Below are 23,429 nucleotides of genomic sequence, written 5' to 3'. Positions count from 1 at the left end.
GCATCCACACACAGGAGGGAGGTGAGGGGTCGGGGGCAGGCGGAGGACAGGGGGTGTGAGGAGGGAGAAGGGGCCCGCTGCTGTCAAACCCCAGGGAGGTCCTGGTCTGATAAGGAATGGAGGGAGTCTCTCAAGTCCCAGCTCCCTTTGTGTCTCTCCCTGCGACCCAGCTCCAGTGTGATCCACAGAGCACAGCTCCCAGCCTTGAGCCAAGAAATGCTACCTTCCAGTGCCCCCGCACCGGGCAGCTACTGAGCAGATTCAAAGATGCTCAGGGTTAGATTCCAGAAAAAGTCAGGAGCTCTGCCACCCCCTAAGGGAGGGCAGCTTGTCCTCCTCCTGCTTTCCACTCCCTTTGGTAAGTCTGAACCAAGACATGATGCCAGGGGCCTGGGCCCCACTGGTCCCGGGCTGCTCTGAGAGGCTGGATAGCGAGTGCCCTTCCCTGAGAAGCTCGGCCCACAGGATGTGCCAGGGAAATGTTTCCACACATTAGTGCTTCCGGAGGTAGGGCAGCAGCAGCAGGTGGCAGGAAAGGGCAGGGGAGGGAGCAAAGCCTAGGAAAGGACTTTCTTCTCCAGGACCAGGGGGTTTGGGGTTCCTCCAAAGCGCCTGACTCTGTTTCATTTCTCAGTGACCAGCTGACGCTGTAGAGCGCTTTGTTTTCGACCAGTTGTTGCGGTAATTATGGGGGTATTACTGTTTGACTACGTCCTGCTCCAGAACAAATTGGAGGGTAGGGGGAGAGGTGCAGCAGAGGAGAGACAAAGAGCCAGCTAAATAATCCAAGGAGAGGGCAGAAAAGGGAAAGGACGTTACAGCAAAAAGAAATATATAAGCCATGGACAAAGCAGCCTGGCAAGAGTGCCCTCAGTTAAATACTTTCAGCAGGTAAAACCTGGCTAAGATTTTTAAAAGGTGCATTTGGTAAGTCAGTCCTGGAATGTGGCACTGTTATACAACCAGCATTGGACAGACAAGTCACATACGTTCTCAGAAAGGACAAGAAGGCAGGAAATGCTGGTCAGTTGAGGCAGGGGGAAGGGGAAAGCTAGATTCCCGCTGGCTGACCGCTGACTCCTGACCTAGTTCTTGGGTGAGTTTAAGAGTGAGCAAGGCAGGTGGTGATGTATTACAACGTTTTTTTTAAGTTATTTTTTATTGATTGATTGATTGAGAGAGAGGAAGGGGAGAGAGAAACATTGATCTATTGTTCCCCCTATTTATACATTCTTTGGTTGATTCTGTTACGTGTGGGAATTGAATCTGCAACCTTGTGGTATCGGGATGATGTTCTAACCAACTGAGCTACCCAGCCAGGGTTACAACGTGGTTTTGACCCAAAGTTTCATCAACATTGGCTTTTTCCCTTGGGTAAGTCTTGGCCCAGAGTCAGGCACACCTGGTCCAGCCGCTCCTGGACCTCACAATTCGTGCAGGTGAGGAACTGGCTTCTGGTCTGCGTCAGCATTCTGGATAAACTCAAAGATGAATTTCACCTGGGTCTCATAGCCTTGGACTGAGATTTTCTCATTAATTCCGTGTATGCTGAGGGAAGGAGATTTGGGGGAAGAAAGGAGAGAGCCCACTGCTGAAGGGCAAGTGTTATCGGAGAGCACGCCCCACCCGTAGACCCCGAAGCCACTGGCCTTTGACCGTCTGGGGTAGGAAGTGGACAAGGAGGGAGAGGCCATTTGTAAGAAGGGAGGTTTCCTGTGACATTTGGGGATCCGAGCCCATGGCAAACCACAGTGAGGGGAAATAACAGTGAACCCCTGGGGAACTCAAAATCATCTCCTGCTCTGGAACCATTTGATAACTTCTCCTCTGAAGAGCAGTGATCTTTCTAAGTCTCTTTCTTCTAGGCCAGGGCCCCTATCTAGACTTATCTCTAAGTCGCACAGCTCCCACCCCACCCCCACCTGACTAGGGACACAAGAGCTTAGGGAGGGCAACTGCCTAGGGTACTGGCAGCGGTCTGTACTTCCCCATCGGCCTTCACCATCCGACCTCCTGCCCACAGCCCGCCTCTGCACAACACAAAACGCACAGCCCAGGAACCTCAAAGATGGAGGGAGATACGGGGTTAACTACCTGCCCCTTCTTGAAAACGAAACCAAAAAATAAATAAAAACTATGAAAGCTGTTCAACTCATACTCAAATATTTTCATTCTCTTGGCAACTGACTTACTGTGGGGAAATCAGGTCTGCATACGACAAGGAGCAGAGAGGTAAACGGGAGTCACCCCTGCACGGCCCAGGTTTAAAAGTCGCCGAAGAACCCACAAGGTAGTAATCACACACAGCAGTGAAAACAGGCGAGTGTGTCTTAGGCTCCTGGTGTGTTTCCTTCTGAGAATTCAAAGCAGGTGCCCACCTTTGACCTCACGTGTGTCTGCTTTCACTGCGTGGTCATCAAGAACTCTGGAGTCTCCCCCTCTTGGGGGAGAAAACGAGGTTCAAAGGGTAAGCACTCTCCCAAAGGGAGGATGAGCTGGGATTAGCACTCAAAGGTCCTAATTCTACGAGGTTCTCTCCAATCATCTTTTTAAATCTCCATCCCTGAAAAACAGTGGCCTATTCCCACACATTCTGGGGAGCAGCAAGACTCTGGCAGTGAGGAAGGCTGCCCAGTTGCATTCTGCAATGGCTCCATTTTCGTCAGTGCAAACCCTGGCCTTCCCTCATTCTGTGGACTTTCAGGAGAGAGGGGTGGCAAGGGGACAGGTCAGGTATATCAAAAGTGTTCTACTCACCCGAGGGAGTCCTGAGGCTGCAAAGAGAGGGGGTTGAACCGATAGATGCCAGTGGTGAGGTTTGAATAGTGTCGGCTGTCTGTGATGCCGACACAAATACCTGGAAATGGAAGATCAAGAGGAAGGGGGCTTTGGTGAGCAACCAAGCCAAGGAAGTGGTTGGAGACGGAAAAATGAGAACCTTAGGTCACTGCAGAGCAGTCCCTGCGCCCTCCCAGGAGCCCGCAGCTATGAATATTTATCAGGTAGCCTACCCATTCTCAAAGTCCGGCTGAAACAACACTTCAGCCAGAAACGTGGAAGCTGCTCCCTAGGGCATTAGTGAGATCACCTTCGAATGATCCAAAGCTAAGTGTCCTCTCTCCACGATGACCAGGGAGTTTCATACCCGTAGTTTAGAAATCTACAGGGGTGGGCAAAAGTAGGTTGATAGATATTTGTGTGAAAATATGTAATATAAGAATAATAATATGAGCAAACTGTTACATGTACTCACAACTGCCAACCTGTATCTGCCCACCCCTGTAGTATCCATAGATCTAAGTGTCACTTCCATATTGCCCGGGCTTTCTTCCATATGACCGCAGATCACAAGTGAACACTCTCTGGGGGACTTCACTGCTATAAAATGCAATCTTCTTAAAGTGGAACATAAACTTTGTTATTCTCACCCTCTGTCTTCTGAGCGTCGAACCTCAGGTTGGAAAAGGCCTAGGATACTCTCCAGTGCCCCACTGTGCCGAAGCAGCTCACCCAACTCCCTAGCTGGGGCTGGGCCTTGTCCCGACAGGGGGGTGCTTTGGGAAAACACCCCCTGGAGCATCAGTGGAAGTGTGGTAGGGTGATAGGAGATGGTAACTTGTCTTTTGTTCTATTTTCCACTCCTGACCTCAGAAGAGTAACCAGGCCCTTCACAGTGCCTCGCTTTGGGGATTTCTGTCAGTTGGTTGCTGCCTATCTTTTTTCTGTAAAAGCCTAACTGTCAGCGGGATTCTGGCAGATGCCCCAGAAGGGAGAGGATAGGATAGAAAGCCTTTTAGGGCCAAGAAAGGAGAATATGGGATGGTGAGGGTCAGGGTCCCTGGGTGGCGGTGGGGGGATCAGTGACAGAAGTCCAAGGAAGTGGCAGGCCTCAGAGGCGATGGCTGCTTGCTGTCTTCAGGGAGGTGGGATCTTAGACCCAGAGGCAAAGATCCCATTCTCCACACAGGCCAGGGAATGAATGGGAGGAAATCTCCAACCTGAAGTGACCCTGGGACTAGGACAATGGATGCCTCTGAGGTAACCACAGGGACCAATGCCCACTGGCCAAGGGCTCCAGTGCTATGTTGCTACATAAAACCTTGAGGGCTTGACTCAAGGTGGGAGTCGTGGGGGTCCTTGGAGGCCTCATTAATGTCTGAGGTTGAATTTCTTTTTTAAAGATTTTATTTATTTTTTAGAAAGGGGAAGGGAGAGAGAAAGAGAGCGAGAAACATCAATGTGTGGTTGCCTCTTGTGTGCTACCAGCCAGAGACCAGGCCTGCAACCCAGGCATATACCCTGACTGGGAATCAAATCAACGACCCTTTGGTTTGCTGGCTGGTGCTCAATCTACTGAGTCACACCAGCTAGGGGAAGGTTGAATTTTTTGAGGAGTGGGGATTATTATTAGATTTAAGTCAATTAAAAAAACAAGACTGCTTTTTTTCATGCCTGAGTTTGCGGATGCAGAATTTCACAGGAAGCTCTTTAAGGACCCGTGCCTAGCAAAGGGGCAGGTCTTGAGTATATATAAGCTCAAGACAATGTCTGAGGGAATCCATGCTTCAGCCCAGTTAAGAAGGAACTGGACCCAGTTCAGAACACTGGAGCATTTCTCAAACCACAGACCAGAGATTCTCCAAGTGTGGTCAGCCATCATCTGGTGTTAAGAATCCCCTGGTGTATCTGCTTAAAATGCAGATTCCAAGGTCCTCTCTAGAGTTGGTTAACCCAACTCTTTGGAAATGCAGGCCCAGGTAATCTGCATTTTAATCAGTTCCCTTGCGGGGGGGGGGGGGGGGAGGGGGGGAGGGGAAATTCTCTATCACTCTTAAATTCAAGAACCACTATCTACACAGCGTAGGTTTGGAAAGTGTGTGAAGACTGCAGAAGGGCATAGAGGTGCTGCTGCTGGGAAAGATGGGGTAAAGGCAGATGGTGTAGGCCGGGAGGTATTGCCAGGCTTCTGAGCTCCACTGCTGAGCTGTAACCTGGAATGGACCAGAACCAGACTGGGGGGAACTCGGCCACCTCCCTGACTCTTCCAGGGGAGGGGGAGTCTGGGCTGACCCTCTCCTCCAATCACTCTGGTCTGGGTTAAGCAAGAACCAGGACTGACCTGACCTAATTTATTGTTTCTGCTCCTTTCCTGTTTGCTTTCTCACTTCCACTCCAGGGAAGGGGGTGGAGGGATACAGTTCCAGTCCCATCAGGAGGGGAAATAGCCAGCTGTTTTCAGGCTCAACAGCTGGGGTGGGGGTGGCTGTTGGATAGGAAACAGTCCCAGCCCCCCAGCCCCCCAGCCCCCCGCCCCCCAGGCATAGCTGATGAAGTCATTACCTGGGACAACAATGTCGACTTTCGGGAAGACGGACTGCAAGGTCTGGCGGATCAGCTGGTAGCCCAAGGCCTGGTCATCAGAGGGGCTGGCAGGCAGGGGATCAAATATGTCCAACACGTGGAACTGGACCCGGTCATCAGCCACAATGTTCTTGGCCAGTTCAAGGACCTCCAGGGAGGACACAAAGCGAGTTTGATTTCTTATGAATCTGCTCTCTAAGTACTATGGAATTTAAACAGTCCTGATTCCTCTTGAGCGCGGCAGAGCCCAGGCGTTACAGAGACTCATTTTAGAACTGGGGCAAGGTACCGGCCACCTGGCTGTAGGAGACAGAAGAGCTGGGTCTCCCTGGAAAGCAAGCTGCAGCATAGTCAATTCAGGTTATGTGCTTGGGAGACTTGCATCACAGCATGGAGGAAGGTAGGGGATTGGACAACCAGGAAATGATGGGTTTTTCCCTTGGGTTGTGAGCCATGGGCCGAGTGAGACTGTAGAAGAGTCAGCAAAATGCAAATCTCACCCATCTTGAGGCAAGGGATAGATGTGATGATCTCACTTCAACCTGGGAGAGTCTCAGACAGGTGAGGAGCAGGTCACCCACTTTGCTTTCCCCTCTCTGGGCACCCCTGCTTCCTGTTTGTAACCAGCTGCACTGGAGCCAGGAAGATGAGCTCAACACAGACAAAAAGCCAGGAGTTGGGGAAGTGGTATTGAAGTTTTAAAACCCTCTTTGCCTCCTTTCCTCAGGAAGGAACCTGAGGAAGCTCCTAGAAATTCAGCCTGAAATGACTAGAGCTGAATCCAGCAAAAGTTCTGGCAGGATGTAGACCAGACCACGAAGATCAGGTCACGCGGAGCCACGTGGGAATGGACCAAGAAGCTGGCTCCGGGTGGCCCCCAAACGCACCCAGCAAGGCGGGGGAAACCCCAGCACTAGTTTCAACTCTCAGGATCAGCAGTTGCTCTAGACGTCTCTCTTCCTAGAAAGGGGAGTGTCCCAGAGTGGCGGGTCACCTACATGGGGGCATTATCTCGAGCACCCCTTTTAGGTCAGTGTCCCCTGGGAGCATACTAGAAGCTGAGTCTGGAAAGGAAGTGGGAATTCCTACTTCTGGCTCAGAAACCACCATTTGAGCCAAACTGTTATCCTGCTTTTGGATCGCGGCAGGGAGTGGTCAACTCAGAGCTTATTTTCACACTAGTCCTCGTGTCTGAAAAACTCTAACACAAAAATGCAAAGTCGTGACATATTCTTGACGCACCGGGAGGCTCCTGAAGTCATTCCCTTTGAGGTGGGTCGGGACTGTGCCTGCAGTGCCTCCCACCTAAATTACTGAAGATTCCTGCCCCCTGAAACTGAAGAGGGCACAGATTGAGCCCCTTTTAGTGAGTGGCCACAGTCTCAAGGCAAGTCCAGTGTCTGCCTCGTTCTATACTCCCAGTACGAAGAACACTGACGGCATGTGAGAAATGCTGAATACACGACATTTCAAAGAGGTGGACCAATAAAAACACTGGGAGTTGTCTCAGTAAGTGGCTTTTCCAGGGTTATACGGTTAGCACTGCTGGGCTGTGTCTGCACCCAGGCTGTCTGACATCAAAAAGATAATGCTTAATGGCTTCCAAAGGACCTCCAGGTGGTGAAGAGAGAGCTAGCCAGAGGGTGGTGGTCATTTAAACTGAATTCCTTAGTGGTATGAATTTTAAGCCAGAATTTGAAGGAAGAATATGAAACCGATGGAGAAAAGGCAAGAGGCAGTGTGAACATGGAAGGGGCATGCATGAAACTGGGGCGGGGACACCAAGCTTTGTGCCTCCAACAGCCACTTATGGCTGTGTTGCCTTGGGTAAGCTCCTTAACCTCTCTGTGCTTCAGCTCGCTCATCTGCTGACACATGGATGTTAACAGCATCTACCTGGTGGGGGCTTGTGACCATTACTGGAATATATGTAATGTCCTCAGGCCAGTGCCTGGCACACATAAAGCCTCAACAAGTGTTAGCTGCTGTTTGCCTGTTTAGAAGGCAGGGACTGTCCTGGGCAATAAGCAAAAACACAGGACAGGACCAGGAGGAGGGGCTTGACGATGGTACGAGGGACCCCCGAGTTACTTTGGAACACATTAATCTCTCACTTGTCTGAACTCCTATGGTCCTAATAGCGTATTCCCACAAAGGCACGCTGTTCCTCTTTATGTGTAATGCATTTTCCTCCCAAGTGCACGGTCACTCTGCTGAAAGCAAGGACAACAGACACTTACGAACTGGTAAGTGCAGCCTCCGTCCTGCTGTAAGGCCAGCTTCTGTCTCATTAGAACATCCCTGACAGGGTGTCATCCAGCCTCTGCTCGAACACTGCCAGTGGCAGGGAGCTCAGCATCACGTGCTACATCTCATCCTACTTTTGAGCAGCTCAGTCGTGAATGCCTTCCTTACAATGGCTGAGACACGGCTTTCTGCAGCGCCTCAGTCCAGTTTTATTTGGTGTTGCTTATACTTCACAGGATATGATCTAGTGCTAGACACATCATAAACACCCAGCAGGATTTCACCCGTGTTCCTGCCGCCGGAATGCTCTTCCCTGGGTCTGTGCTCCCTCTCAGGCCTCGGCGTCAACGCCTCCTCAGAGGGGGCTGGCCACCGTATTTATACCTGCTCAGTGCTCCACCTCCACCGCACCCCAAAATCACTCTGGGACACGTCACCTTATAATTTTCTTTTATACTTATCTCTTAAAAAAAAAAAAACCCTTTGCTCATTTGATTACTTGCCAGTTGCTGTCTTCCCCACTAGACCATAAGCTCCATTGGAGTGGGGATCTTGTCATCAGTTTCCCAAGAGTTTGTAAGAATGTCTAGCCCAAAGTAGCCACTCCAGCACACTTGGGGAGGGCAGGGGGAACAGAAGGAAGGAAGCTGCTGTACTACCCTCTAGGTGCGTGGACATCTAGTCTCTCGGGAGCTCATTACCAGCCAACGCTCCAGATTCCAAAACCCTCCTTTAAGTGGGGGATCCCTGGAGCATCTTCCAATGGCCTTATTTCTATCCCTTGAGGCCCACTCAGAACAAATCTTCCTTTCCATGGGGTGGCCTATCACATTTCTGAAGACTTTTGTTCCCCACAGACTATGGAGCCCTGTCTACATCCGCAACATGGGAGAGACCAGTTAAAGATGGAGGAAGAGGAATCTGGGACCTGTTTGTGTTCCCAGAGGACCAGCCCAGGGTTCAGTACCCGCAGCCCTCAGACCAGCAGGGAGTGTCCTTGATGCATGGAACTGGGGCATGAGGGAGCTGAGTGATGGACAAAGAGCACTGTGTGCTTTCCATTGCTCACTGGACGGGGGGCAGGATGGGCCTAGGGATTCCAGGGCTTTCATCAGACAGATCGGGAAGGAAGGCCACTGTGGCACAGGACTGGACAGGAGGGAAGGGTGCCAGAGCCTGGAGAGATGAAAGCCCCAGCTGGTGGAAACAGTCCTTGGAAAGGGCATGGAGTGGGAATGAGGCTGGAAAAAAACTGGTGGAAAGAAGCTCAGTGAGGGGAATTCAGTGATTTCCTGTCCCCAGGGAGAGGACAAACGTTGGCACTTGATGAAAAGCAGCAGAGCACAGGGCTCACACCGGTCCCAGCTCCCCTGGAACGTCGGTGACTCTGGGCAGGCTGTTTACCTGTCTCCACTGCCCCCCTGCAGAGGGTAGGCCTCCCACCCTGTATGACAGGACAAAAACCTTCTGTGGGGGAAGAACTTAGGGAGAAGGGGCCACAGATGTCTAAGTGTGGCTGACCCTTGATGATCCGTGCCAGAGACCCAGGAAAGACCACCCACTGCTAATTCTGCTTAATTCTGGAACGTGTTATTTACCCAATAGTGGTTCGGTTGCCTCTTTCGATTGCTTTATGAAGGATCAGATATACCCTTTGAATTCTGTTTAACTCGTCTGGCTGTTTGAATAAGCCGGCCTTTCCTGTGCATGTTGAACATTGTGCGTGACTTCTACTCATCCTTCAGCTTCTAGCTCAAATGTCACTTCCTCCGGGAAGCTTTGCCTGTCCCCACACAAGGTCTGGTTCCTCATTGTATTCTCTAATAGCACCTGGTTCCCTTTCATCATAGCACTCGTCACAGTTTGCCAGCACACATTCATCGTTAACGTTTTTTAAGTTGACGTTTGTAGCAGAGCGTCGTGAGGCTCTGCCCTTCACCTCCTTCTCTCCTAACCATACACATCCTTCCTGGGGGATTTCATGGACGCTAGGGGTTTCAGTTATGTTAATAGCACTGCAGCCTGTATCTCCAGTTCATCCTCTCCAGACCTGAGGTATTTATAATTGCCTGTTAATATCTTATGGGCTTCTCAACCTTCGGAACCATTCTATTTCTCTGCAAACTTGCTCTTCTTGAATTCCCAATCTCAGTCAAAGGTATCAGCACCTGGCCAACTACCGCGGTGAAAAACCTTGGAGCCACCCTGTCTTTCTCTCGCCCCTCATCCATCTCTCACACCTCTTGCAGGGACCTTCTCCTCTGCCCCATGACCACGGCCTCAGTGGAGACCTTCATACCCAACTGCCCGAGATGTCACCACAGCTCCCTAACTGTCCCTTCCTACTCTGGCACTTCCTCTGCATTGCTGCCAGCATTTCCCCCCTCAAAGTAAATCTGAGCATACCACTGCCCCATTTGAAGGCCTCTGACAGGTCCCCTCTGTCCACAGGTGAGAGCCCAAATGCATCAGGATGACGCACAAGGCCTTGACCTCCAAACTGCACCTCCACTCCCATCTCCCATCACTTTCCTCCAATTTATCCTACTCTTTAGCTTTACTTTAGCCTTTCGCTGAGTGCCTTACTTCTAGTAAAGTCCTACTGGTCCTTTAAATCCCAGCTTAAATTTCCAGTGGTCAGAAAAGACTTTCCTGACCCTCCCGGGGTAGCATCAGTTCCCTTCTTTGACTGGTTCTATTTCCATTTGTTCATCCCCAGTGTGGTAGCTTAAAGCAAAGAGCAGTGGAGTCTGGGGCTAGGCTGCCAGATGGATAACTGTGGGCAGGTTACTTACCTGTGCTTCAGCTTCCCCATTAAATGAGGAGGCTACAACTCCTACCTTATAGGGCTGTTGTGGGGATTGAATGAGTGTGTGTATGTCTTAGGGCAGGGCCACATGCATAGCAAGCCCACTATGCTGCTGTTATTATCATTTATTCTACTCATTGCCCACCCCCAGACTCCAAGCTCCTCCAAACCAGAGAGCTCCTACCCTGGCCAAGTATCTGGTGCATAGGGAGCCTTTGAAAAATGTTGCTTGAACAAATGAAATGAGAGACTGGGCCAGCTCTGGTACTGCAGCTAAACCCAGGTCCCAAGGGCCACACTTCCGGTGCTTAACCAGTTGTCACAAACATACAGCACGTACCTCCTGGCCTGTCTGCGCAGGGTGAATCCTGAAGTTGACTATGGCCTGGGCCAGCGGGGGGATGACATTCACCTAGAGGGAGAACCACAAACCCTGGTTTGAGCCAAATACCCACACCTTCTCCCTGCCCAGGAAATGCCAACTATACCACCAGTAGGGGGAGAGGGAGCTGATTTGATTGAAAGTCTGGGGCTGAACTTCTTGTCAGTCCCTTATCTTCCCTGGGCCCTTGGTGTGCAGTTGTGTTCAGAGGCAGAGGTGTGTCTTTGCTTTAGGGCAGACCTTTGTCTTCTTGAGCCCCGTGAGCACCACAGAGAACTGCTCAGAGGGAGATTCCTCTCTCTGGGGTACCCGGGCACCTTTGTTTTGGCCCCGGGCAGCGCCACTGGCAGTCTGCTGTGTGCGCTCTTCTTACCAGGGTGTCCAGGACCTTTCTGCAAGGGTCAGGGTTAGTGCATACCCAGAGCAGGGCACCCGGAGCCTCTGCAGGCCCCATCCTGGCATGTCTGAACCCTGAGGGGGTTCCTGATGGTGGTGGTGGTGCTGCTGCTACTGGTTTCCCACATCCAATTGTGACATTTGACTCTGTTCTTTGCCTTACTGGGAGGAACCCAGGGCTAATCGGAGAAGAGAATTAAGCTATGGAAAGATTTTTTTTCTCCTTCGAGGCCATCAGAAAACAGATTCCTCAACTGCCTATCTTTCTTTGAACTGGTATGGTGCCAAAAAGCACCCGATAGGGACAGGAAAACTGGGCTCTTACAGATTGGATGTCTGATTTTGAATAAGTACAACCTCTCTGTCCCTGATTCTCAACTGGCAATTGGGACAATAACACTCGTAGGGCTGTTAGGAAGATCAAGTGGAGTAACAATGTTAAAGTAGTCTGAACAGGTAAAAACACTATTCAAATGCAAGGACACAGTACTATTGTTTTGGTGGACAGCCCAGGTAGCTGGGGAAGACAGCTCCAGTCTGGCCAACACACCGGACTCACCAGTCAGGCATGCCAGGAATTATTTCTGAGGCCCCATTTGCTTCTCCTCAACCTGGGCTCCAGATCACCAGAGCTTCACAAGGCCACACTGTGTTCTGGGTGAATGGTGTCCCTGAAGCTGGTGGTGGTGCTTACAACAATAGGGATGGTCTAACTCCCTTCAGAGCTTCAGTAAGGCCTACACCCATGCTAATTTGCTGAAGAGTAGTTCTTAGAATAAAAATTCATCAAAGTATTATTCACCTGAAACTTATTTCTATAAAAGTGAACCTCAGAGAGGATTTGCTTGCCACACAATATCTAGTGTATTTGGGGAGTGACGACGTATATATTTTAAGTGCCCTGTATATCGCGAATGTGACAGCTTTTATAAATGGCAGGCGAGTTTCTCTGGTCAACTCAGGGTAACACTCGGGGAAAATATATTAATCACCCATTAAATTTGTTAGGGGGATATATCTTTCAAAATATGAGGAAGAATAATAAAGATCTTTGATAGTAGACAGGTTGGAAACCTTTAGCCTACATGACTAATGTTCTAGGTACCATATTTCGCTGTGTATAATGTGTTGGGAACCGCCCTGCCTGGTTTCAGAAACTGTAACCCCTCGTGGCTAAGGCTGAGTAAAAAGACCTTGGGACCATAAGCCACTTAGGAGACAAAGCTTATCTTCCTTGTAGGGGTACCACCTCTGCCCCCTTTCACCTCACCCTGCTTGGCCCTGGGCAGATGACTGGTTAGCCAATGATGGGTAAGATTCCTCAAAGGAGGGACGACCTAAGACAGGTACGGTTGCAAAGGGGCCCTCAGGGAAGGACTGGGGGGCTATAGAAAAAGGGGGTGATGGACCCTCGCCCCTTGGCTTTGACAAAGCCTGAGTCCTCATTCTGTCTGCAAGGAGTCTCCTAATCTCTTGGCTGCCTTATTTTCCCTCCCTGACGTAAGCCTGAAACAATGCTGGAGGTGGGTACGGCCCTGTGCTGGAAAGGGCAGGTTCCCTAGGGCGATCAGGACTAAGAAAGAATGTATAAAATTCTATGAAACCTACTTTGCTAATACCCTCAATTTAAATGATAGGGGTCCAAGCATGAAATTAGTTTGTCCTCCAACGTTTTATGGCCCTTTAGCTATCTGACCCTGACTCTAAATAAGCCCCCATAGTTCTTTGAGTGTTATCTATGGTTTGATCATTTCTGCCTGACAATGACTGATGAGCTTCACATACACACCCTGTATTCCTGTGCAAATTAAACCCAATAAAAGCCTGTCCAGACAAGGAACAGGGCTGCCCCTCTCTTTCACTGAGAGAGCAGCAGTGTCATCCCTTTTCCTCCACAGGATTTCTGAAGTTTGTGTGAATTTGTCTCATCTCATCCATAACGCACGGACAATGTGGGCCAGTGTCCGCATCAATAACACACATTTTTTTGCCCAAATTTTTGAAGGAAAAATAAGGATGTGCATTATACATGGGTTTAATAATGGACACAATAATCCTGTGTGTAATGCGCACAAAAACGTAGGCGCGCATTATACACAGCAAAATACGGGCAGATGTAGAACATGTTGAATGAGTACACAAGAATGAACTCCCAAGCAAACCCTCTTCACACTAGTGTAATGATTGTTTCTTGTACAACCCAAAGGACCTGCGGGAGATCATGGACACCCTCTAAAATACTAACATACAAAATCTGACCAGCAGTTTCAGAGTTTGTGGATCTCAACTAGCACTCTTGCTCTTGAGGCTTACCCAACTGGTGATGCAGGCAGCCGGCACTGGGCCTTCCTGCCATTCCCGTTATAACCTTGTAGGGGTTATAACCAGAGGAGGAGGGAGGACCAGAGAATAAGGCCAAGGAATGGAGGGCTGGGTGGACAGTGGGAAAGAGGTGTATGGGAGGAACCAGAGGGTGTTACCTTGACCCCGGCGTGGAACACGGTGACTGCTGTGGTCGTCCTGATGAGCGCATTGGTCACAGGGCTCCTCTCCAGTGACCTAAAGCGGAAGGACTAAGGTCAGATGTTGTCAAACGGGGAGAAATGGGTCGGAGGGCCACCCACTTTTCCGAGCCTTGGAGAGCTGTAAGACTAGGAGGATGTGCTACATATGGATTACATGTAGTGTCTGGTGGCCGAAGGACAATTGTTAGTCGGGTCCAGTTAAGCCATGGAGAGGGGATTGGGTGATGGGTGGGTGGGGGTGGGGGATGTGAAGGAAGGAAAGATAAAACTTCACCTGCTTACAAAGGGCCGGAATAACCACAGGTTTTTCATGACTATGTTGGTAGGGAAGGGAAACTGAAAGAAAAAACAAGTCAGCAGGGCTTCAGGGGGGCCAGCATAACAACAGGGTCACTGTGCCTGCAGCCTGGGTCTCTTCCTCCTTAAGATCTGCCCTCGGTGGTAGCCTCAGGGATGAATGGGAACCAGCTCCCAAAGGGCGCCTGGGGGTGTCGGGTCTTAGGGTCTCAGATCAGCACCGAGAACCCCAGGGAACAAGCCAGACCCTGCGTCTTGGTTCAGCCAGGGGTTGAGAACTAGTGAGACGGGGCAGGGCACTGCTAAGCAGTAGGTCCTCTTACTGCTCTAAAGGCTACTTCCCTGCACCCTTTCTTCCTACTCCGCAGCTGACCAGCAGCACGTGAGACGTCTTCCCACACCTCATTAGCCAGTTGCTGCAATGTCATCACCAAAGGCCCACTTCCAAACATGTTCGGCATTGGGGTCTGCTCCAGTCTGGAAGAGAAAAGGAGTTCTCAGGACTTACCCACCTCCGGTCAAAGATCGACGGTTTGAAGGAGGGAGGCAGGATGTTTCGGCAGGCCTGGCCTGGAGGTCTCCTAGTCACCTCCACCCGTGAACTATGCAAAAATCTCAAAGCATAAGCCAGACCACCTCTTCTCCAACAGCAGGAGCTGTGTCTGCCTGCCAGTCAGAGTCAGGGCACCCACTCGCCCCCATGTCATTTACCACACTGTGGCAGAATGGCCAGTCTCCCCCGCTGACCGAGTTACTTGAGGAAAGGCACTGTCTGTTTTCCCCACCACTGTATGCCCCCTGCTGTGCACAAAGCCTGAGAATATTTAATTCCATAAATACAGTTCTTCCCACTTTGCTAAACAAAACAAAAATAAAAAGCAAAGCAGATCGAGGTAGGCTCTGCTGGTACAGGCCCTGCGGTCCTTGCCCACAGCCAGCAGCCTTTGCTTGCCTTTGCCCTCGCCCCGGGCAGGTGGAGAACTAGACAGTGGGTGTCATTGCTAGCCTGTGTTTCTGACTCCTGTTCTGTACCTCGGACTATTCCAGTTCCTTGAGCTGGCTTTTGTTTGCTGGCCTTTGCATGCCATGTAGGTGGATCCCCTTCTGACCTCTAACTCTTGCCTGGGTACTGGTGGCTCTGTCCTCCCTGCAGGGCCCCGCCCCCACCATGGCTTCTCAGCCCAGTCAGGGCAGGGAGCTTAGCCTCCTCCAAGTGGGAAAGTGCGGGGTCTTCCATCAGGAATCTGGCCAGGGCGCAGGGCCAGGGGCTGCTCACCGGCTGACAGCAGCTGCGAGGATGCCAATGCTCGTCTCCTTCGGAGGAGTTGAGGAGTGGCCTGGAGTTGTGTTTACTTGCAGCATTAGGTTAAGTAGACCCTTCTCCCAGACAGAAACCCTGCGGGGAGGATCAGAGAGGGCCCTGTTAATTTCCTCTCACCCTGAATTAGCCCATAGGCCCGCAGGCTGATCTGCACAGTGGTCTGGGGGTTTGGCAGGGGTCAGCTTCATGTTTCCTAAAGAAATCTGTACTTTAAGAAGAGGAGGGTAAAGGGGAGCCCAGAATGGGTCGAAGCTCAGGGGAATTAAAGCAAGAGGAGTAGAAGATAGACTTGCTTCAGCATGGCTCACAGATACCAGGCTGGAGTCACCGCAGATGGGCGAGAATGCCTCCAAAGTGGGGGCTGGGCACTTTACTCACATGGCAACGGGCTTCGTGAAGCTGGGAATAAAACCATCCAAGATGAAGCCACCCTCATCCACGATGAAGGCGAGCTGGACACCCCTCTCCTGGAGCAGGGCTGAGATCTTCTGGGCCCCACCTGCCCCCGACACCTGCAGATATTGAAGCCAGAGCTACGGCCTTTCTCAGCCAGACCTCCAGAGGTAGCTCATGGAGACCCACCCAACTCAGCTAGGGCTCCAGGACCTCCTGGCCCAGCCTCCTTCCTTGGGTGAAAGGGGAGGGGGAAGGGCTCTGGACCATACTGCCTCAGAGATTCCTGGGATGTCAGAGCTGGAAGGGCCAAAAGCCCCTCATTTCACAAACTGAGACCCAGAAATAAGATAATTTGCCCAAGGTCAAAGTGAACAGTATTCCTGGAAATAAAACATCCTCATTGATCTCCCTGCCAGTTCTTTTTCCATCACACCAATGTTTCTCAAGGTTTAGTTGACAGCTCGCCTGCCTACCTCAGATATTACTAAGAAATTAGTTAAAAATTCAGATCTATGAGTATCATTAAGTGAAAAGTCAACCTGAAAAGGGTATAAACTGCCTGATTCCAACTACCTGACGTTCTGGAAAAGGCAGAACTACGCGGACAGTAAAAGGTCGGCGGTTGCCAGGGGCCAGAGGAGGGAGAGGGTTGAACAGGCAGGCACAGAGGGTTCCCAGGGCAGTGCAAATACTCTGTCTGATATGATAACGATGGCTGCGTGCTGTCATGCACCGTCAAACCCATGGAATGTGCGACAGGGACTGTGAACCCTAATGCAAACCATGAGCTTCAGGTGATTCACATGTGTCAGTGTAGGCCCATCAATGGTAACAAATGCACCACCCTGGTGGGGGCTGGCGGCGTGCTAATGGGGGCACTGTGCATGGGAGGGGCAGGGAATGTATGGGGAATCTCTGTATCTTCTCAATTTTGCTGTGAACCCCAAACTGCTCTAAAAAATAGTCTTTTACAAACAAACTCAGACCTGGACGGTGTCGCTCAGTGGGTTGAGTGATGGCCTGGGAACCAAAAGGTCATCAGTTCGATTCCCAGTTACAGCACATGCCTGGGCTGTGGGGCCAGGTCCCCGGTTGGGAGCATGAGAGAGGAAACCTATCAATACATCTCTTGCATATCAATGTTTCCCTCCCTCTCTTTCTCTCTCCCTTCTGCTCTCTAAAACTAAATAAAATCTTAAAAAAAAATTCAGATCTATGACACAGGACCCAGGAATCTGCATTTTGGTCAAGGGCCTTATAGCTCTGGCACACAGATACACAAAGAAGCTGGCAAGCCACCACACCATATCCCGAAGACCCTGCAGCTGGGGAGCAAAACGGACTGGGTGAAGACCACACCCCCTCCACTGCCGCTGGCCAGTAGGGGTCCCAGAGGTAGGTGCAGGGTGAAGAGGCTCTACCTCCTCATCATGGCCCAGAGCAATGTAGAAAGATCTCTGGGGGATGTACTTTCTGATCAGCAGGAGCTCCAACGCCTGCAGGGTGGCCTGGGGGCACGAGCACAAGAGAAGAGAAAAAAGGGTATTGTTTAAGTGGGGGTGCAGGGGCAGCAGTGCAGCAGCTTCAGCAGGGCTGGTACAACCAGGCCGGGGTGGACTCTTGAAATCAAGGCTCAGAAAAGGCAAGTGACAAACCGATGGGTGGAACCCAGGTCTCCCGGGGCCCAGGTGCTTTCTGCCATAATAACGTCCTGCCTCCCGGGGGTCACCGAGCACCCCCAATCCTGGGGTGATCTTTAGGGCCCCGAGGCAGAGGGAACAGAGCACTCCAGACCATCACAGAGTTCTTGTTGTCTAGTGTGCCTCGACCATAGATGAAGCCATCACGCTCCAGCCCGGAGAACGGGGGCACCTCCCAGCCTTGGTCAGAGGCAGGCACCACGTCAAAGTGGGCCAGCAGCATGTAGGGCTGCAAGCTGGGGTCCGAGCCTTGGACAGTGAGCAGGTGGCTGTATTCTCCCACGACTTCATGCCGGATGAAGCTGGTTTGGAACACCGTAGGAAAGGCTAGAAGCAAAGGGAGGAAAAGCAGGGAGAGAAAGCCAGATTTAAGTTTCCTTTGGTTTTCCCACCATTTGGTGCCCCTGCCCTTAAAAAAAAAAAAATCTGCCTAGTCTCCGAACGCGTCTTGCCCAGTGTAATGTGCTGTTGCTATGCGATGACCCCACCGCTGGGACAGCCAGCGGCTCGTGATCTGGCGTGGTCCGATCTATGTAACATGTTGTCACCAGCACATGTTACAGCGGTGTGCGAACTAGGTATGTGTTCAATGTGGACTATAGTAGATCCCAGTATCCAAATTACTTGGAACCAAACATGACCCTTTTATACGTAAAAGAAATCAGATATTTTCTTTAAAAAAACCAAACAAACAATACTCCTACTGTTTGTGTTATATGGACGTAAGAGATTGTTCTGCCCAGCACAAGGCCACACTTCTGTGCCCGAGTGTGAATGTTCCCAGGGTCAATATTGAGGCTGCAGATAAACCTTAACACAGGTGGCCTGAGACGCATGGGGGGAAGAGCTTTGCTCTGCCACCGAGATTTTTTGGAAGAATCCACAAACACCAATGTGGAGACTGGAAAACAAAAAACCCATAGTAGAAAAGGCTTCTGTTTTGCCAGCCACTGTCACTAGTTTACTGTCACTGTATGTTTATTTCTGTTTGTTCCCCTCCTATTTAGTAAAGACTTCCAGCCGGCCTCCGCCTGGCTGCGGGGGGTTCATCTCAGGCCCACCTGTCCCAGAGCATTAGACAGCGGGCTCCTGCTGCCCCTCGCCCAGCTGCTCCCACCCCATCAGCTCTGGAGGGGCTGCTTTTTATTTGATTCGGGAAGGTGGCCTTACAACTCTCCATGAGCTTTTCATATGGGGTGTGGGGGGCTCCGAATCTCCCCCCGGCCATCTTGCAGCTCATGGGTGGTGCGAGTGAGGAGAGACAACCGATGTGATAGCTCCAGTCTGTGTGTGCGTGTGTTTGTATGGAGGTGGGGGGGGGGAGAAGCATGGGCATAGTTCTGGAAACTTGCATGGGAACAAAGAATTCCTTGTCCTACCTTCCGATTTATTGACTAACACGTATTAAGGGCAAGGATTGGGAGAGTTGAACTCCAGCCCAACGGCTACACGCATTAGTTCTTAAAGTAGCAGCTGTCTAGTCTCCCCTCTGCCTTCACTCTAACGCCTGGGCTCTCCCTTCCACCCCTCCTTGTCATGCACAAACTCAGAAGAGACCCACGGGAATGAGATTGTCCTTTGGTCAGTCACAAAATAAACCTCTTCATCGCCATGTGAAAGAACTGTGTCCCCGTTCCTAACTCCCCCACTGCTTGTCTACAGTTTGTGCTGACCTTTATAAAGGTATTCTCCAAACTCGGCCATCGCTGTCCTGTTGAACTCCCCGGGGTTGAGGGACACCGTGGGGATCCGGATGACACCTGTCAGAGACGGGCAGCTGGAGTGTTAGGTAGGATGGATAGTAAACCGAGGCGGGGCAGGGGCCGGGTGGCGGGGGGAGGCATGTCTCACCCACTGACTCAGAAGTCCTGAGCCCGGTGCAATAAGATTGCCAGGTGCTCCAACATCACAAGAAACACCATGCTAACATGGGAGGAGGGGAGTCCTTGAAATTCTAAGTATCGTTTCCACTGCCTGGGAAAGACAGGCTTAGAAACTGTGTATTCATCCCAAAGCCTGGAAAGGGGAAGAGGATGGGGTCCACAGTCCCCGAAGAAAATGCCCATAAAACAGCTTTGGTTAATTGCCTACCTCTGGTCACTATCTGTTTTACGAGGGGGTCCCTACTGCTTACAGAAAGAGCCCATAAATAACTTTGGGTAACTGCCCCAACTTTAACTAACTGCCTCCTGTCATGTAACTGTTTTACAACAAGATGGATGAACGTGGTCTGGAGCAAGATGAGAATTCGGGGAAACAGACCCCCACTCGTATCTACGTTTGCGTAGTCACATTCCCCTGGGGAAGCCGGCACCACCTGTACCCACCAGTCAATGTGTAACTCCCTCACCCCCATCCCGCCAGCTACATAAGTCCTCAGGACAAAGGACCTGTGCTCTTGATGCCCTTGCTTTTGCCACCAAACCCTATGCCTTTCACCCCCACCTCGGCAAGGCCCATTTTCTTCCATGAGAACGCATTACTAATAAACTCTGCTTGCATGCTAGTATACTTGCTGATCTGTAATTCTTTACTGCATCAGCAAGAAGAACTGAGTTTTTCCTGTAACAAGAAGGGGGACAGCATGGATGGAACTGGGGAGCATTACGCTAAATGAAATACACCAGGTGGTGAAAGACAAATACCATGTGATCTCACCTTTAAGGGGAACCTAATCAACAAAACAAATAAGCAAGCTAAATACAATCAGAGACACTGAAATGAAGAAAAAATGGACAGTAACCAGTGGGGAGATGGAAGGGGATAATGAGGGGAAGAGGGGGAAGGGTTTTCAGGAACAACTATAAAGGACACATGGACAAAACCAAGACGGGGCGGGATCAAGGGAGGGAGGTGGGGATGTCTAGGTCGGGGTGGGGGGGTTAGGCAGACAACTGTACTTTAACAACAATACAACAAAATGGAAAAAAAAAGAAAAGCAGAAGGGAAAAAAAAAGAAGTGGGAGGTTACAGGTGACAACAGCCATTGGTTCTTCCACAGCACTCTGGGCATGAAAACATCTTTTACATTCCTTATCTTATTGTGGAGGGAAAGACAATCCTTTAAGTAGGTACTGCTGTTTTTCCTAATTTGAAGGTGAGGAAACAAGCTTAGAGTGGTTAGGCGAGCCGCTCCAGGTTGTCCAGAAATGAGCAGCAGACCTGAAATTTAAATGCAGGCCTGTTGGGTTTGTTGAGGCTGATATGGTTCTTTGAGGAAAATATAGTCCAAGATGGGGGGCAGAGAGGTGGAGGAGAGTAGCTTTTGAACCCTGCCCTGGGTGGGGAGCTGCTATAAATTGCTTCCTAAGTCCTCACTCTGCCTCTGAAACCACCCCCACTTTGATGAATCAGGAGCCCACAGCCCTGGGTCCCTCCATGGAGGAGCCTCTACGTGCTTTGTGTGCAGCGGGTGGGCTGCTTCCTCATGGACTGGCTCATCCAGTCTCACTGGTCTCTCAGTGAGGGCCAGCTTTTGACATCCGGGAAGGGGTGAATTTAGAAGCTCCCAACATAAATACTCTCATCTGCCCAACACAGATGTCTCAATTCCTGAACTTCCAATAGACTCATCCCTTCCAGCCCTGAAGGCTTTATAGTCTTTTAAAGAGTTCCCTTATCAAATGCAAACACCATTGGAAACAATGAATTATGAGATTATTTGATTAGATAGCTACTTCAAAACACAGTGGGGAAAAAATGCACCTGGCGCATGTCAAGGGAGGGCCTCTGAAGGACAAGCTTAATTCTGTATTTGTTTTTCTAAAGATCAGGCCTACATCACAGCCCACTAGTAGATGGGGAAACCAAGGTTCAAAAAGATTAAATAAACTGCCTACAGGAGAGGCAGATCCAAGATCTGATTCTGGCATTTTGTCTCTCGTTCAGTTCTAAGCTATGCTGCTCTCAGGTTCCTACTTTGGGTTCTTACCTAGCTTTCCCTTTCTTCTGTGCAAAGAGACTCTGGTGAGCAGCTGCCCAATGCCTTCCTGAGGACTCTCTACACTGTGCTTTGAAAATGCACTGCTTTGCCTCCCAGGCCTATCATTCCAGCGCTCAAAGTTTATGTTCAATCACAGGGGTTAACTTTTGGCCTCTGCCTGCACAGGTTGACGTAGGCAGTTCCTTGTAATCCATTACTTGGAGCTAAACCCTGTGGTGAAAAAGGTAGTATCCCACAGCATCTGGCACTCAACAGAAATTTTCGTTTTCTTTCTCCTGAAAAATGCAGATTCAGAATGTAAATGAGTTTAAGCCTTGGTGTGAGGTCTAGGGGAAAGATGTCCTTTAATTAGGAGAAGAAATTAGGAACATGCCAGGCTCCAGTAACACCCCCTTCTTGGAGCCATCTAGTGTTCGGCAGGTCCTGCGGGTGCGAGGTCTTGTCACCCAACGCCCACTCCTTGCTGTGGGATCCTGGGGAAGATCATTGAACTGATCTAAGCCTCAATTTCCTGCCTCTGTAGATGATAAGATTAAGATAAGTTAGTCTTAAAGTAACGCAAGAGATTTAACATACATTTAAACTTTCAAAGGTTAAAAGTAAAATAGCCCTGGCTGGTGTGGCGCAGTAGATCGAGTGTCCGCCTGCAACCCAAGGTATCGCTGCTTCGATTCCCAAACAAGGCACGTGCTTGGGTTGCAGGCCAGGTTCGTGGTTGGGGGCGCGCCAGAGGTAACCACGTACTGATGTTTCTCCCTCTCTTTCTCCCTCCCTTCCCCTGGAGTCCCCAGAGGTCAGGTGTGGGGGAGAAGTGGCATCCCTAAGTCCCGGCTTCACAGCGGGGGTCGGAGGTTAGGGCTGGGCTGGGTTGCAGGGTGTAGCGGAGCTCGAGTTAGTGTAGTGGACGCTCTGCAAGGGCAGAGGGTAGTACTGGGCTGGTCGGAGGAGAGAGGGGCTCATATTTGAGCAAAGGTGGGCGAAGGGGACCCAAGCTCACCTTTCAGCGTTTCCTTCATTGTAACGCGTTCCTCTTGGCTGAACTGAGAAGGAATTCGCGAGGCCCTTTGATGCTCCTTGCCCTTCGGGCCCTGGGATGTGGAGATGGTGGAGACACCTAGCAGCAGCAGAGCAGCCAAGGCCACGCAAACGTATTGCCGAGCCATTCTTCTCTCAAGTTCTCCCTGCTCCTCCGCAGCTGGAGTTTGAACCCAAACGCCCAGCCCGCGGTCCTGGCCCAGTCACTGCTCCAATTACCGCAATGGCCTTAGCTCCACCCCATTCTCAGACCTGGCCAATCATCGCTGGTCTAGGGCTGTGGGCCCACCAATCGATGGGACAGCACCGCCCCAGGCCCGGGAGGCCTTTTGGGGGCTGTGGTTTCTTAACCCTCTAGCAGGTAGCTGTAGAGCCGGGTGATGTAGGTAGGGCTCCAGGTCTGTGGCAGGTCGTGTCTGTGCTTGATCTTCTGCTTTGAGATACTGATAAATCTCTTGCTATATGACACTAAATCAAATTAAAGGGGGTGGGGGAAGCAAAATAAAACGAATGAAGCTTGTCAAAGGTTCATCAACAGCCAAAGTAAAACCAATCAATCACCGAATTGTGCAAACACTAAAGAGACAGTTTCCAAACCTGGCGCATTCAAACCAAAACATGGAATTATACAGTGAGAAAAGCAGTGACCGTTCTTCAGTGATTGGTTACAATATTAGAATTTTCAGTGATTGCCTCGTATCACCCTTGGGAAACAGTTTAGATTTTGCATATGATTTTCAGAGGCATAAGCAAGAAATGAACCACATCACGTTAGTCTTGCAAAATATGCTACATTAAATTTGTTTGTATGACTAAGCTGGTTTCATCTGCTCTGGGAAACTTCAAGGCTGGTTTCCACATGGTTTTGATTTTAACAATTCACCCCTTTTGGTCATCGCTCAGCAGGCTGAGAGTATGACCAACCAACATAGCAGTTCTCTTGGTTACCCTGATGTCGGAGTCAGGTCGAGGAATCACACTTTTGTCATTTCCACTAGTTGAGTCGTCAGGCCAGAA

At 50.5% G+C, this 23,429-nt stretch overlaps 1 protein-coding gene across 2 annotated transcripts; it reads right to left on the bottom strand.

Moving 5' to 3' along the window:
- Positions 1-1,141: 1,141 nt before the first annotated feature.
- Positions 1,142-22,606, bottom strand: PM20D1 (peptidase M20 domain containing 1). Of its 2 annotated transcripts, XM_024571602.4 has the most exons (13): positions 22,375-22,606; positions 19,108-19,194; positions 17,529-17,761; positions 17,156-17,242; positions 15,717-15,850; positions 15,294-15,413; positions 14,419-14,494; positions 13,995-14,056; positions 13,676-13,754; positions 10,758-10,829; positions 5,341-5,509; positions 2,758-2,857; positions 1,142-1,548 (listed from the first exon to the last, which is right to left on the bottom strand). In XM_024571602.4, the coding sequence occupies exons 1-13, from the start codon at positions 22,538-22,540 to the stop codon at positions 1,425-1,427; spliced, it is 1,509 nt and encodes a 502-aa protein (XP_024427370.2). In that variant the 5' UTR covers positions 22,541-22,606; the 3' UTR covers positions 1,142-1,424. The 2 variants fall into 2 exon arrangements, with proteins under 2 accessions (XP_024427370.2, XP_045039385.2); XM_045183450.3 differs by lacking the exon at positions 17,156-17,242.
- Between the last annotated feature and the right edge of the window lie 823 nt (positions 22,607-23,429).

The sequence above is a fragment of the Desmodus rotundus genome, chromosome 12, assembly GCF_022682495.2.
Source record: "Desmodus rotundus isolate HL8 chromosome 12, HLdesRot8A.1, whole genome shotgun sequence".
Classification (NCBI taxonomy): Eukaryota; Metazoa; Chordata; class Mammalia; order Chiroptera; family Phyllostomidae; genus Desmodus; species Desmodus rotundus.
Note: the sequence above shows the minus strand (reverse complement) of the source record. Positions and strands in the feature narration are given on the sequence as shown.